Raw genomic sequence first — 16,401 nt, 5'->3', positions numbered from 1 at the left:
ATAGAAAACTAGGGTTCTTTTATGCCTGTGTCAGTAACACTTCTCAGTGAGGTGCAGAATGAGGTTGACAATGCTGAAGATGGCCATGGTGGTATAATGCACAAAACTAAAACTCTGATTTCCAGAAGTGCCTTAAAGGGAGGTCTGCCAGGCTCAGGACAGTTGTTCACGAAAACTGACATGCCACTCTTCCCACTGGGAAAGAGTTTAGATATGCCCCTCTGTCTGCCTCTGGTGTTTCATTCACTCTAAAGGTGTAGGGCGGGGATTTGCAAATACGGCCAAGTCCCGTCTACCACGGTTTCTGTAAATTTTGATGGGAACGAAGCACATGCCTTCATTTGCATGTTGTCAGGGGTCGCTTTCCTGCTGTAGAGGCAGACAGAGTTGAGTAGTTACCATAGAGCCACATGGCCCACACAGCCTGCAATTGTTCTTACTTGGCCCTTTAGAGAAGTTGTTTGCTGACCCCAGGTGTAGGGTAATAGGAAAAACCTCTGAATTTGCACCAACAACTAATATCGAAGCAGTACTTTACAGTTTATAAGATCTAACACTGGTACCTTGTCAGAGGCGTCATCCTCACCTCGCAGGCGAAGACATTGCAGGCTTTTCTGTGGTCCTTCAGCCATTACGTGGTGTGGCAGGATGACACCTGGGGAGGGAAGGGCGTTGCCCTGATGGCAGCGTGTCGAGGTGGCTCTCAAGCTGCAGTGGTGGCCGTCCATCTCTCATCTGCTCAGAAGTGGTCATTGCCCAAAGACAGCAGAGGAAGCAAAATGCTTGACGTTCCGTTCTCTCGTTCTTTGACCTCGCCCTAGGTGATTTTAACCCTGTTCTGCTTCTATATCCCTGTTCTCATAAGCAGTCATTCCAACCAACAGAAAGGAGACTGCACTGCTTTGCGATCAGACAAAGCTAAGCTTTATTGCTTCAGCTCTCACTTATCCACACTGAACGAGTATGCCCACCCTGACATTGGCACTGGGGCGTGGATATTCCCAAACAGCCAGTAACAGAAAAGTCTTTGTTTTTAGAATATGCTATCTTTTTAAAAGTTTGCTCTTTGAAATGACAGATACCCTCTCAGCTATCTTTTTGTTTGACTCAGTTAATGACCAAAATTCTGTTTTTTCCTCTGAAGTTGTTCTGCCTTACTAGCAAGGTGGGCCCTGAGGTGCTGGCTATCAGGAGGAAGAACGTCTAGAACAGATAACTGGCCTTGAGGCTTCATGGATATAAAACCAAGTTATTTGCAGAGACCAAAGGTTTTCTTAATCTTGTGTTCTCTTGGAGAGGAGGTAAGGGATAAAATAGGAGAGTGAGAATAAGAAACTTCTATGTCACACCTTTCCTGAAGATTCTCAAAGATGAGGATTTGAACAGTGGAACTCGTTCTCTTTTTCCACTCAGCTAACTTTTATTTGGAGTGTCCACTGTGGCCAGCACTGCTAGGAGTCGAAGGAACATCACATTGACTAAGATTCAGATATTCGTCCGGAAATGATTTACTAGAGAAACGAACATGCACATACATGTTTCCAAAGCACATTAGAGATAGTGGAACGGCAGCCCCAATGGAATCTGAGCGTCCTTGAAGGAGACTTTATTCTTTCTTATTGGACGGCTGCGGATGATATTGTGGAGGGTGTGGCATTTCTTTAGACATCTGGAAGTGGTAGGGGGTGGACATACGAGGAGGAAGCAGGAAACAAAGTCATAGAGCAAAGAATAGGATTATATGTGATCAGAAAGTCATTCTGTTTGGAGCATCTGGTTATGTGGGGGCGTGGGAAGGAAAAGTGGGTGAAGTAGGTCAGAGCCAGGATATAGATGGTGTTCTAGGTGAAAAAGTTTGGTCTGTCTTCTGGAGATGATGAGAACCACTGCATATTTTTCTGTAGGAGAATGGCCTGATCATACCTGTGATTTACCAGAAAAGAGCCTAACAGATGTTTGGAAAGAACTCAGAAGCAAGGTCACCAGGTAGTTCTGAGAGCGACGGTCCAGGTGGGACGCATAGCCTACTTCTTTGGTCTTGTGCTCCATTCCCAAGGCTGCTCTTCAACAACCTGCCTGTCACAGGTCACAGCACTGGCTGAGGGCTTTCCGAGGGCATTTATTTAATGGCATGCCAGTGGCATTTACTCATAAAACCAAAAAGCCATTAAGGCCAGAAATAGGGATTTTGGTTACTTCCCCAGACAGGATGCAGTTGGGGTGATTATACATGTGATTCATCGAGGTCGGGAAACAAGTCCTCCGCAAACAAACTCCCCTCCCCTCCCTGCCCAGCCCGGTGACTCACGGCTGCTTCGGCTTGGAAAGCGCTGGAGTCCAGGCCAAACTTGAGGCATGATGTTAAGTCATAAATCCTCAGCCTTGATTGTTACCAAAGAAACATTTTAATTCATTCTTTCAATCATTGAAGCAATAAGCAGTGAGCGAACTCTTACTGTTTCAGGCACAGAAGACATGGAGCTATCAAACATAGTATTTTCCAGTTCAGCTGGGAAAACTGATAGAGCATGAGTAGGGCATCCCATACTGTCAGAACAGAGAGACGCTAACAGGACAACAAGGTCAGAGGAGAGACCCTCGACTGCTCCGGGAGAGGAAGGGATGGCGTTGGACTTGCACCCTTTAGCGAACAGTAATGGAGCATTTACTGTCTGCCAGGCACTGTTCTAGACATGACATTTCACATTCTTGTGCAGCAAGCTTTCTAGCAAGAGGATTCAGATGTTACACAGAGCTGGAAGCCGAACAAACGAAGCTCTATCCTGGGGGAATTTACCTTCTTGTGGAGGAGCATTGGCGAGTGTGACAGCCAGGGCTTCGTTCTAAGAAACAGCAACACATGCAAAAAGACACAGGAATCCAGCCCTACTGGGAAAGAATAGAGGGGAAAAAACCTCAGGTTGGAGATGCCCAGTGTGACAAGAGGGCTTATTTATAACCTGAATTAGGATGAACAGTTCCTTTGGCTGGAGTGGACAGAACATGGAGATTCTTTTTTTTTAATTTTTGATTTTTTAATTTTTCATTTTAGGGCTGCACCTGCGGCCTATGGAAGTTCCGAGGCTAGGGGTTGAATGGGAGCTGCAGCTTCTGGCCTACGCCGCAGCCACAGCAATGCCAAAGCCTTATCCCTCTGAGCAAAGCCAGGGACCAAACCCGCATCCTCATGGATACTAGCTGGGTTCTTAACCTGCTGAGCCACAATGGGAACTCCTGAACACAGAGACTCTTCTTACAGGGAGACTCTCAGCATTGAACCCCCAGACCTTCTGATTTCTCAGGGCCCATCATGTAGTAGGAGTCACTGATGCAGGAACCTGAGTACTGTGGTTTGGACTCATTGATGATGATTCTGTACCTCTGTCTGACTGTTTTGCCATGCCCCAGGGCCACAAAGATAAAAACATAAGAAACTGGCTGCCTCCTTGCTTAAATAATATTCAGGTCAAGTTCTCTAACAGCCGACTCTGGCTGGGAGGTCATGCTTAATTCTCATTTTATCAGGCTGTCTAAAATAACCAGGCCATGAGGTGGTTATTGTTATGGTGCTCATTGGAATGGGATTTGACCTATATAAGGAGAAGAACTAGGACGGAAATAGCTCTCCAGCCCATCACAGACTTAGAGAAAACCAGTGTAAGCGGTGGCAGAATCAGAGCTGGAGGGAAGAGATGCAAGGTGACTTCAGGTGATACTGGCACCTGCCTCTAGGCAGATATATGCCTGTCTGGAAAGGTAATGTAAACTCTAGAATTCATTATTTTAACAATGCATCATAAACATTTACCCTTCCTGAATAGTGCTGTTCCCTTCAGGGCAGTGATGCTGCCTAGCCTTGGGCGAAACATCTTCGAACCTCCTATTTGACAGTAGACCTCAGAACCCATCGCCTTTTCTTTTGAATATACTTAGTAGGAGGAAACCATTGTCTTTGGAGGCTTTTTTGCATTTTCTAAAAACCAAGTGCCGTATCCAGTTGGTCCAGCTGAAATGGTACTATTTTTGATTAACATGAATTTAAATGCAGCTATGAAATTATGAGGTGACACTTTTGTTTGGCTCATAACTGGTTCAAAAGAGACTTACCAGCACTTGCAAACATAACAAGTGCATATTCTCCCAGATGGCTCATTTGAGCGTCTGTGAGCTCTGATAGCCTGTGCAGTCTCCTCACTCTGCTTGGTGAACTCCTTGAGGTCAAGGAGGGTGCCTTGTCTCAAAATATCCACCTACCCCAGAGGCAGGTGCATGTCAGGGACTATTTGGTACAGAATTAACTAAAAAACAATAATGTCATCACTTTACAGTCCTTTCAGGAATTTTTTGTCCATTTTGATTTTTTTCTTCCTTTTTTTTCCCCACCAAATAGGAACCCTTTGAGGCTTATTAGCCAGCAAACAGCAAAGGAAGCAGTCTGTGTGTATTGAACACTGGTCTGAGAAAAGTTCAGGTTCTGATGTAAACTCTTTTGTAGAACCTCTTGGGGAAATTATGTAAGCCTGTGTCCCCATCTTTAAATAAAGAGGTTGAACTCGATGATGGAAATAGGTCTGTTTGAGGAGTAAAATATTGAGTAGCTACTTTGTGCCTACCTCTGTGCGTGTTGTGGGAGATTTTTTTTAAGGTCTTAGCATTGATCAGGATTCTTGTGTTTGCAAGTGGCAGAAACCCATCTTGACTCAGCTGAGGTAGAAAACCAGACTTCAGGAACGGCAGAGGTGCACCAGATTCCAGAAACCACTGGATCAGGGACTGGGGTGCTTCCACAACGCACTTCCACCAACTTTCTCCTTGGCTTATCTCTCTGGGCCAGTTTTATTTTCTCACTCTGTTTCTTCTGTGAGCCCGAAGACATTCGCAAAACCTTTGGGAAGTCTTCCTGGCCAGGGGAACGAGATATCATGAGCAGTTGCTATTAGAACCACAAGATTGGCTGAAGAGAGCGGCAGCTCCCCCAGAGAAGGGGCTGCTATGCTGCCCCCCAAACCAAACCCCTGAATCGCCTGCCACCCCTGTTCGCCACCCACTCCCACCCTTTTCCTGTCAGCTCTATGCACCTTGGCTGAGAGTGTCTACTCTTCTTGAAGTTTCTGCCCAACTTCACTGTCTCTGAGGGCCAACTGCCTTGGGTCCCTACCTGTCTGTGCTCCCAGAGCCCCTTGAACCCATCTGTACCCCGGAGGTACAGTGCCTCATGTTATTGGCTGTAGTCTGTGTATATGTTTTTCTTCCCTGTGAGACTGGGAACCTCTCAAAGACACTAACTGCCTTAATTGATCTCGGGTTACTTTTTAAATTAAAATATTTATTAATTAGTCTGTATGAGGTTCTGGGGATTCAAAGAAAAAAGTGACCCAAGGTCTCCCTTCTCAAGATGACCAAGGTCAAGTGGGAGACGTATGATAAACGGACACCTGCAGCAGAGGGCAGTGGTGTGCGTCCACCCCGGACGTCAGCTGGTGTTCCAGCAACACACAGCACACGGGAGAGACTCTTCCCTACTCAAGGACGAGGCTTGAGAAAGGCAGAGTTTGTGAGGGGTGGGAAGGCGCCCCTCCTGGCTTATGCTGTGTTCTGTCGCCGAGGGTTAAACCTGGTTGAATGGGGTCTAGAGGGAAGGAACGTTCTTCAGGGGTCCCTGAAAGTACAGTGTCACCAAAGGCTTGTGTTTGAATTGGGTAGAGGAGGCAGAGACACATGGAGTAACTAGAAAAAGAATATAGTTTCCAGAAATGTGCTTGGAATTTTATTAGTACATGGAACAAGAAGTATAGAAAAGAATTGAGATTGCCGTGGGCTTAGAAGGGAAATCCTTCAGTGCCAATTGTGGGGAACTGACAGGCTAAATCTGGAATCAGAGTCTGGGGTTCAGTCTCTGCTGGATATTAGTTTAGCAATAATCCTAATTCCTACATCAGAAAATGAAGACACTAAGATCCATCAGAATTATACTGAGGATAAAAGAAGACCTGTACATGAAAGTACTTAGTAAACTGTAAAGCACAATACAAACTTAAGTTATTCCATAAGTCTGTTTATTGTTAAAACAGAGTGTGCTTGACAGGAGTATTTGGAAATATGAAAAGAGGTATAAGTACCTTTACATGGAAAGATGCAAAATTCGTGTTGGAAGTTGGGTTAATTTTACTCACTCACTAAACATTCTGGTCAGTGACATTGCAAAATGCATAACCTGTTAATGACTTGACTGACTTGTTATACATTTCTGACTCTGAGGATAGGGCAGTCTGACTCAGCTGGACGTGGGACATGGTAGGAATTAATTTGTTTTGATGTCGTAATTGCAAGGTATCTTCTCTACCCACTGTATATTCTGAACGATATATTCTGGTAGCCAGAAGGTTCACCTGAGGCTTTCCCTCTGAGGGGTAAAACTTCCCTTCCGTGCCTCTCCTTCCTCCTCCTTAAATAATAGTGAATAATGATGGCATTTTAGAGCGTCACCCTCATAAAAAGGGTCTGAAGACATGTGATCCCATCACATTGGATGTGACAGTGTTTTGTGTTCTGCTCTGGTGCGGGAGAGAGCGGGCAGGTGCATCCATCAGACACAGAATGACCCACTAAAGCAACCTGAACTCTGGGTCTTTAAGCATATCTCAAAGACTAGGATGAGATAGTAAATTTTAGTGGACCCCCCCTGGTGTAGGCACACAGTGTAAATAATCTTCACTCCATGAGCTCCTCCGGTTTTACAGGGCTCTCCCTGCCTTTTCTCCCACTTTCAGCACCAAGGCTTAGCCTGAACTGATCATTGCTGGAGAGAAGGACCCTCATGCTTTTTCGTGGTGCTATGAGGGTAGCTCTGCAAATGATTGAACAAAACGTTAGAGATTGATCACTCATGCTTATTCAGTGATGAACCCAGAAGACAAGGAAGTGCCAGGTGTGGGGTCAAAGCCATGGCCAGCTGGTGTTTTCTCTCTCCATTCATTATTCCATTTACCTAGCCTTTCTAAAATTTATGTCAGGAAAGAGAATGTGGCTCCTTTTGGAATACCATATCTATGAGATATTAATATAAGTTCCATAAAATAACAGGGGATTCTGAGGTCAAACAAGTGTGAGAAATGCTGAACATGTCCCCACGGAGATGCAAAATGTACGTGTACATATCTAAGACTGCAGGAGTTCCCATCAGGCTCAGCAGAAACGAAAATAACCAGGAACCATGAGGTTGTGGGTTCGATCCCTGACTTCGCCTAGTGGGTAAGGATCCAGCGTTGCTGTGAGTTGTGGTGTCGGTCATAGATACATGGCTCAGATCCTGAGTTGCTGTGGCTGTGGCGTAGGCTGGCAGCTGTAGCTCCGATTTGACCCCTAGCCTGGGAACCTCCATATGCTGCAGGTGTGGCCCTTAAAAAAAGAAAAGAAAAAATTGAACTCAGCCTTGCCAAAGATATTTGACCATAGAACTGTTTTATTTAGTAATATTTATTAGCATTTTGAGTCCCTCTTGTTCCTCCTCAGTACATTTTGGAAAATGTTATTCCTAGACAAGCTTCAGTAAATCCACTTTTTTTTTTTTTTTTAAATGGTCACACCCATGGCATATGGAAGTTCCTGGGACAGGAACTGAGTCATCTGTGATCTGCACCTCACTTCAACAAGGCGGGATCCTTGAACCCACTCCTCCAGGCCAGGGATAGAACCTGTGTCTCCTCAGCTACCTGAGCTGCTGCAGTCAGATTCTTAACCCCGTGTGTCATATCGGGAACTCCAGTAAATCCTCCTATTCTAGGCTGAAGTCTGTGCCTTAGACTGAAGAAAGGTTGAACACAGCTTAGATAGAACCTTGTAAATAGGGAATACTTGTTTATCACCCCAAAGATTCTTTTCAACAGCCCATTCTTTATTAAATTTGAGGTTTGCAGGGAGGGGAGCTGAAAGAAGCAATTGGTGTTCTTGTCCTTTCATCCAGTAAAGCTCTCTTTCCAAGATGACTTTTTAAAAAAGAGTTTCTCTTCTTTTTCATTAGACTGGGGATAGATCTCACGGAAAATCCCTTGGAAATGTTGCAATTGACTTTCTTCCCTCCCATCTGCCTTTCTGCTTTTCTTTGTAGAGAATGAGTCTGGGTTTGATTTATAATTATTACGGTTTGTATTTGAGGGGGCCCTATGGAAATCTACTCTCCAAGGGAAAGAATAATGGCTAGTAGTTTGAGCTGTAATTATAGAAAAAAATCCTTTCTTCTCCTTCATTCTTATCATTTTTCTGTGATCACAAGCCATATCTTTAACGGAACTCTTTTAGTCAGTGCTAAGGTTGTGATTTCTTTCCACAGGCTGGCCAAAGTATCTTTTCTTTCTATCAACAAAATAGGAAGACAGTGGCAGTGGGATCAGCTCCACCCTTCGTATGCTTTATTTTATTCCTCTTTTCAGAAGCTTTCATTAATCAACTAACTTCTCTTCCAGTCACTGCCCATCCCTGCATCCCCTCACAGTGCATTCAATCACAGGATACAACTTGACCTGTGGTGACACAGTGATTTGCAACTGACCTCAGTCCATTCATATATGTAATTTCTCTGTTACCTAGAATTTACTTACTTAAAATTTTGTTTAACCATGTTTCATTTTTCAAAACGTATTGCAGCCACCATGATATGGAGCATCTTTTCATATGCTTATTTGCCGTTTGTATATTTTCTTCAGGGAGGTTTCTGTTGAGGTCATTGATCTGTTTTTTCATTGGGTTTTTGGTTATGTTATTATTGAGTTTTAGAAGTTCTTTATATATTTTGGATAATAGTTCTTTTCATAGATCTTTATAAATATTTCATCTGAATCTACGGCTTCTATTTTCATTTGCTCAAAAGTGTTTCTGCAGGGCAGAAATGTTTAATGAAGTCCAGGTTACCAATTCTGTGGATCGTGGCTTTGGTGTTGTGTCTAAAAAGTCACCCAAGGTCATCCAGACTTTTCTCCTATGTTACCTGTTGGATTTTTATCATTTTGAGTTTTAAATTAGGTCTGTGATCCCTTTTAAGTGCATTTGTGAAGGGCGTAAAATAAGGTCTGGGTCTAGGTTCATTTTTTTATGTGGCTCTTCAGCTGCTCTTTATGGAAGTAGGTACAACATATTTAAATCTTGCATCGTATCTTCAGAGTCTCATGTGTGGTGCTCTGTACAGAGTAGATATTTATTTGAACTGACTTAAGAATTTACTTGGAGTTGCATGTGAGTAATTTGGGGCTTAGTGTCTCTGACTGGACCCTTGGAGTCTGCCTGACCAGAGTTTAAATGCCAGGCCAAAGGAACATTTATAATCTACGTGTCTTGACCAACTTACTTCGCTGAGCTTCCATGTTATGCGCATATTGTAGACAGTACATCTGCCTTTTTTAAAGGACTAATGAGGATAGTCTTTAACGGTTTAAGTTTTTTTGTTTTTTTTTTTTTTTGTCTTTTTAGGGCCACACTCATGGCATATGGAGGTTCCCAGGCTAGGGGTTAAATTGGAGCTGCAGTTGCCAGCCTACACCACAGTCACAGCAGTGCCAGATCTGTGCCGTGTCTGCCACCTACACCACAGCTCATGGCAACCCCGGATCCTTAACCCACTGAGTGAGGATGTGATTGAACCCACATCCTCATGCATACTAGTCGGGTTCATTACTGCTGAGCCACAACAGGAACTCCAACTGTTTAAAGTTTTGGTGTCAGACAGTTCTGCGTTTGAATCCCATCCCTGCATCTTGCTTTACTATATCATTTAAGCAAGTTGGTGAACTTCTCTGAGCCTTGCTTCCCTCCTTTATGAGTTAGGGTCCATAATAGTATTTATCTCCTGGAGTAGGTTGGGTTAAAATAATGCACGTAAAACTTTGATTGGTAACTCATACCTAGTAAGAATTCAATTAATGTCAACAATTATTATAGAAGAGCCCCTAGCATTCCTGGCACTGGTGGACTCAAATAAACTTAGTTCTTTCTCTGGATGATTCACATCTTTAAGTTGGGTTTTGGGAGAGAAAGATCGTGAACATCTGGATTAAAAAGTTTTTACATTCTTTAGAGTGTGGTGGGTTGGAGATTTTTTTTTTTAATTGAACATAGCCATTTTGTGATTTGATTTCCTCAGGATATGAATCAGAGAGAAAAAACTGAAGTTTTGTCCCAGAAAAAAAAGGGGAGGACAGGCAGAGGATTTGTCACTGGTAAGGCAATTTACACACTTGTCCTTTTCATAGTGAGTCATGGTCTGTGATACATTTCATAGCAATGTCTATGAGTTTCCAAATCTGGAAGAAGACATATCAGCCAAATAAGGGAGAGAGAAGAAAACAGGCTTTTAATCCACCTAGTTACCATTCACAGAGCTTTAGGAGTGGAACTCCAAAAAATGACTATTGCAGCACCCCGCTTTTCGTCATATCTTTAAGCCCATTGAGAAAGAAAATTAGCTAATCACTTCTAAAATATCTTCAACAGAGCAACAAAGAGATTCAATCAGAGAAGCTCCAGTATTCCAGAGAAAGTTCTTTCTTCCTGATCTCTTCTCCAAACTTCCTTTTTCTTTGGGGAGGGTGGAGTGGGGTATAATAATTTGAGGCAAATTCTTTTCTCTTTTTTAGCTTTCATATTGGCTGACCTAAGTGCATCTTATAGGCTTAAAAAAAGTTATTAAAGCTGAAGTCTTTATTTTTTTCTTTAAGTAATCTCACTTTGTTAAAAAAAAACTCTCTTAAGTCCAGTTCTTCCATAATTAAGGCCATTTGGCGTTACTCTTTTAAGGATGTCCCCCAGATTGTCTAATAATAGAATAAAAACATCCACACTTTGTCCTAGTCACCTGGGTACCCACAGGACTGAATGCCACTCAGAGTACATCACAAGTGCTGAAATAAATGTTGACCAAAAGCGTAAATATGGCCTCATATCTGTGTAACTGCTAATAGTTGATGGTAAGCTTTACCCTCCTCAAAAAATTATCGGAGGGTGTCTTATTTTCATACCCCCTCTACTCCAGAAAAACATCTTTCTTTTAGTTATAAATCCAGTAAGTGGTAAAGTGGAGACCTGAAGTAGGATCTCCAGTTCCCAGTCACGTAAGTTTCTTGACTTTACCTGAACATTTTCTAAAGTGGAGCTGCTAGTGTTTTGAAAAAAATACAGACCCCCCCCCCACCGGCCCCCAACTCAACCTCATATTCAGATAATGAAGAGAATAATGGAAGGAGCAATAGCAGTTCTAATATGTTTGTGTTTGGAAGTGTATCTGAATATCATGTTATTTTGTTCATCGTAAAATGTTCTTTGTTCGTAGCTAGCTTTTAGTCTTCTCCAGCCTAGAGCTCCAGGTCCCACTGCCTTTCTGCAAGCTTATCGTTGTTTTTCACATAGCTTCTCCACATTTTGTTCTGGGGCATGGAATATTAATAGGCTATGACAGGCGCTTTGAAACTCTTCATCAACAAGATGTACACGGTGCCTTGATTGGATGGTGTGTGGTCAGCGCAAGGAACTTGAACACCTCATGATGCAATCCTTGCTTGTCCAGATCCGAGCCGCATCCTCATGGATACTAGTTGGGTTTGTTTCCGATAAGCCATGGCAGGAATTCCCAAGATTTCTGTAGCGCTGAGATCGACCATCTTTACCATTTGTTTCAGTGACTTTCCTAGAACTTAAAGGTGGATGTTAAATAATCAGGGAAATGCATAAAAGGGTCTCTTGCATCAAGCTCTTTAAAAACAGGGACAGTGTCAGAAATTTTTATAGCCCCATCCCCAAATTCATAGTCTGTCACAGAGCAGGTGCTTAACATGTATTTCTTATACTGAATTGGCGTCTGTAAGAAAACCCAAGAAACCTGAGACTCAATCTTGACTTTGTCCATAACAATGTGCCCTCGGAGAGGTTACTAGATTTGTTATATCTTTTCTAAAATCGGGTTCTTAGCTACTCTTAAACACCCAATGAGAATATGAAAGTTACAAGAAGTTGGGCTTTACAGAATATTGGTTTTGAACTTCACAGATCAGGTGGAGTTCTTTTCTTTAAATAAATACAAACTGATGGTCTTTGTGTCATAATCCTGTATCAAGCAAATAATCAATGCAAAGGAACTCTTGGTGACCTACTTGTGGGTTACTGTATGTAATTAGTATGTCATTTTTGACAAATTTCTACAACCCTCAATATCTATTTTTCCCCTTAATTCACATTCTATTGTGATCATCTTTATTGTTGAAATGGAATTGTCAACTTGAAGATAATTTGAAAAATGGTTTGCTGCAATCTGGGTTCATAAATCTTAATGGGAAGAGCCAAGAGCCAACAGCTCCGAGCATTGCGAAATCATTAAATAAGGCTCCTGGAATATGTGAGTAGTCTGCCACTTTCTCATTAATCTGAGGCAGAATACCCAGAAAGAGTATTTCGTAAATGTTAGTGTTGGGTCCTGGATGACTTAGGAGTTTATTGCATTTATTAGTGAAGATGATCTGTATTTTAATGTTGCTTTTTTTTTTTTTTTTTTTAATCGTGGAGTTCCCATTGTGGCTCAGTAGGTTAAGAACCTGACTAGTATCCATGAGGTTTCCAGTTCAATCCCTGGCCTTGCTCACTGTGTTAAGGATCTAATGTTGCTGCAAGATGCAGCATCGGTCACAGATGCGGCTTGTATCCAGCGTTGCTATGGCGTAGGCCGGCAGCTGCAGCTCCTATTCAACCCCTAGCCCAGGAACTTCCATATGCCGCAGATGCAGCCATAAAAAAAGTTTTAGAAAAAGACATTGTAAACTTGAAAATGAACAATACTGATGATTTCTCTGATTTCGTTTTCTTAATATCTCTTCAGCCAAAATGCCCACCACTAAGTAGGCATCAGAATCACCCAGAGGACTTGTTAAATCATGGACAGCTGAATACTATCTTCAGCATTTCTAATGAAGTAGATTTGGGTGGGATGGGTCCCAAGAATTCCCAATTATGACAAGTTTCCTGGTGTTGCTAAAGCTGCGGGTCCAAGGACCACACACTGAGAACACTGTTACCTGATCTCCCTTACGATTGCCAAAGCGAGTAAAAATAAATATTCCGTGGGATTAGCATATACACACTGCTCCTCTTTTTTGAGACTACTTTAATAAAATGAGACTTAGCTAAGCCATCAATGGCGCAAATCACAGACAGACCTCAAGGGTGTCTGTATAGCGCTATGATGAATACTGGGGGAAGGAAAGTCATAAAGAAGAATGAAATAATGCCATTTATAGCAACACGGATGGACCTAGAGATTACCATACTAAGTGAAGCCAGTCAGATAAAGACAAATATCATGTATATCACATACACATGGAATCTAATAAAGATGATACAAAAAAGAACTTATTTACAAAACAGAAGCAGACTCACAGATTTTTGAAATCAAACTTAGTTACCAAAGGGGAAAGGATGAATTAGTTTGGGATTAACATATACACACTACTGTGTATAAAACAGACAATCTACAAGGACCTACTGTATAGTGCAGGACAATCTACACAATATTTTACAATAACCTATATGGGAAAAGAATCTGAGGAAGAATGGATATATGTATAAGTGATTCACTTTGCTATAACCCCAAAATTGACACATTGTTAAGCCAACTATAATCCAATAAAATTAAAAGAAAGAAAGCCAGATAGTTCTTTAAAAAGTTAAACTTCCAGCGCCTTCTTGACTTTGTAGAACACATGACTGTGGCCTTTTCCAAACTCCTCCTCATGTCCTCTGTATACTGACTGAATCTTTAAAAGCAATAGAAGATATGTTTCCATTTTTTTTCCCCAGGGTGTGATTTTTGGTTCCATATTCTCTTTCCCAGAAAATGGACCACATATTCAAGTGTCTTCTCCTCTTGCTTTAGGGAATAATTGGATCATAGACAATAATTCTGTATCAGGCCTTTTTAAGTTGAGCCCTTATTTCCTATAAGCACAAAGTTATCAATTCATTTTTTTCCCCCGGAAGCCTATTTCATTCAATTTAATATAATTCTACACACATTGAGTGACTTCATATGCCAAGCATTATTCTAGGCCTTTAGGGAAAGACATGACCCAGATATACTCAAATTCCTGCCCTCGCAGAGCCTACATTCTAGCAGAGACAGTAAACATAATACATGAAGCAATATGTTATATTCCTTGTAGTAGATGCTGTGGAAAGGAGGAAAATAAAGCAGGGTAATGAGGTTCACAACTTTAGGGGCCTGCAGGGGAGGGTTTTGTTTGTTCTTGCAATTGTAAATAAGGCTGCTGTTTGAGCAGAGACCTGAGACAGATAGGGCTTTAAGCATGTATCAGGAGGTGTGTCACAGGCAGAGAGGACAGCCTGTGCAAAGGCCAAAGGGCAGGAACATGCCTCGTGTATTTAAAGAGCAAAGAGGACAATAGGACCGCAGCAAAATGTGTGAAAGGGGGAGGAGTAGTATATTGGAGAGGCACATAGAGGCAAGATCAAGACCGTGTCAACCTCAGAAGGGATTGGTTTTATTCTTTGTTGACCGTGTCAACCAAAGAAGGGATTGGTTTTATTCTTTTTTGCTTTTTAGGGCTGCACCTGCAGCATATGGAAGTTCCCAGGCTAGGGGTTGAATCGGAGCTGCAGCTGCCAGCCTACACCACAGCCACAGCAACACAGGATTCAAGCCATGTCTGCAGTCTACACCATGGTTCATAGCAACACTGGATCCTTAACCCACTGAGCAAAGCCAGGGATTGAACCTGCATCCTCAGAGATTGTAGCTGGGGTCAAAACCACTGAGCCACAATGGGAACTATAAGAGAATGGTTTTAATCTGAGTGAAATGGGAGTTATGGCAAAATATTGGCTTTCTAAAAAAAAATACCTCTTTGGATGTTGTGTTTAGAATATACTGAGTAGGGCCAGGACAGAAGTTAAGAGGCTAGTTTGAGATTGTGCTGGTAGCCCAAGCAAGTGATGATGTAGTTTGGACCATGGGTTGATCAGTAGAGGTGGTGAGAAGTAGTTCAGTGCTGCATATACCTTGAAAGTAAAGTTCAATAGGAGTTCATGATAGATTGGATAAAGAATGCTAAAGAAAAAGGACTCAAGGTTTTGGTGTGAGAAGCTACAAAGATGAGATTGCTGTCGTTTGAGATGTGAAAGGCTATAGGAAGAGTAAGCTTGTGAGGAATATTGGACATACCGAGTTTGAGATGACTGTTAGACCCTTGATGGGAGATGTAGGGTCATTGCTGATCATCCATAGGTAGGACTTATGAGAATCTGTTGGATATATCTGAGCCTAAAAGATGGTGTCATCAGCATATGGATAGTGAAAGTTGTAAGGCTGAAGGAGATGATCAAGTGAGTAAGTTTGGATAAAGTAGAAAGAGAAACTGAACTCAACCCTGGGGGTTTCCAGCACTAAGAGGTCAAGAAGTAGAGGAAACTGTCAAGGAGAGGCCAAGACGGAGTGACCATCCAAGTAGGAGAAAAACTAGGAGGGTGCAGTGTCTTCAGAACCCAGAAACAGGAGTTCCCATTGTGGCTCAGCAGGTTTAGGCCCCCACCTAGTACCATCAATGTGGCTTTAGTGGGTTAAGGATCCAGTGTTACTACAGACTGCAGGGTAGGTCACAGAATCAGCTCAGGTCCTGCATTGCTGTGGCTGTGTGTAGGCTGGCAGCTGTAGCTTGGATTCATCCCCTAGCCTGGGAACTTCCATATGCTGCATGTGCGGCCCTAAAAAGAAAAAAAAAAAAGATTTTAACCAAAAAAAAGAAAAAAAAATTAAAACCCTCAAGAGTCAGATGGGAAGGGGAAAATAGTGTCAAATGCTGCTGATTGATTAAGAGGAAAACTGAAAATTTTCTATTGAATTTCACAACTAGAGATCATTGGTAACTCTAATAAGAATATATCTGGGGGGTGGTCGATGGTTAAAGTCTGATCAGAATAGCTTAAGATAGAATGATAGTAGAAGAAAGAGCGAGGAAAGACAACTCTCGAAGTTTCTGCAAAAGGAAGCAAAGAAATGAGAAGGAAACAGGTGACAAAACTGGGGTCCCGGTAAGCGTGTGTTGGCAGTGGTGGTGTTTGTGTTTGTCTGGGGTTCGAGAAATAGCAATAGGGTTGTCTGCTGATGGATGTGATCCAGTCAAGAGGGACAGGCAGATTAATGTTTTAGGAAGGATAGGGAAGATCCCACAAGCAATTTCATTGGGTCAGCAAATAGTGACAACATCTAGTATCCAGGTGGAGTTTTGGCATCAGGGAAATCAGATATTTTCCTTTATAGGAACAGGCGTGTTTGGGGTGGTAATGCCGCTGGGGATCGTAAGTGTAGCTTTGAGACCCTTTGTAAAATCCCTTTTGATTGTTTCAGTTTTCTCC

At 42.3% G+C, this 16,401-nt stretch overlaps 2 protein-coding genes across 24 annotated transcripts in view; one reads left to right on the top strand and one right to left on the bottom strand.

Annotated features, from left to right (window-relative positions):
- Window positions 1–16,401, bottom strand: part of LOC146399891 (uncharacterized) — a 393,141-nt gene that overhangs the window by 53,354 nt on the left and 323,386 nt on the right. The window contains exon 3 of the mRNA XM_084976388.1: window positions 2,394–2,602. The gene's annotated coding sequence lies outside the window, so the exon portion shown is untranslated. The remainder of the gene's footprint in view (window positions 1–2,393; window positions 2,603–16,401) is intronic.
- Window positions 1–16,401, top strand: part of LOC102164776 (uncharacterized) — a 441,263-nt gene that overhangs the window by 335,542 nt on the left and 89,320 nt on the right. For 3 of the 23 annotated variants that reach the window (XM_084976393.1, XM_084976389.1, XM_084976390.1), the window contains one exon: window positions 10,133–10,208. The exons of 18 other annotated variants lie outside the window; for them this stretch is intronic. In XM_084976393.1, the coding sequence (XP_084832519.1) occupies window positions 10,133–10,208 (76 nt within the window). Of the gene's footprint in view, window positions 1–1,904; window positions 3,426–10,132; window positions 10,209–16,401 lie in introns of those variants that run through there. 2 more of the 23 variants (XM_084976396.1, XM_084976395.1) reach the window with 2 other exon arrangements.

Source organism: Sus scrofa, chromosome 9, assembly GCF_054392235.1.
Source record: "Sus scrofa isolate SSC_HxYL_T2T_F1_AM1 chromosome 9, Sscrofa_HxYL_maternal_Yorkshire_Landrace_v2.0, whole genome shotgun sequence".
In the NCBI taxonomy this organism is placed as follows: Eukaryota; Metazoa; Chordata; class Mammalia; order Artiodactyla; family Suidae; genus Sus; species Sus scrofa.
The sequence above is the reverse complement of the archived record's forward strand: the minus strand, read 5'-3'. Positions and strand labels throughout refer to the sequence as shown.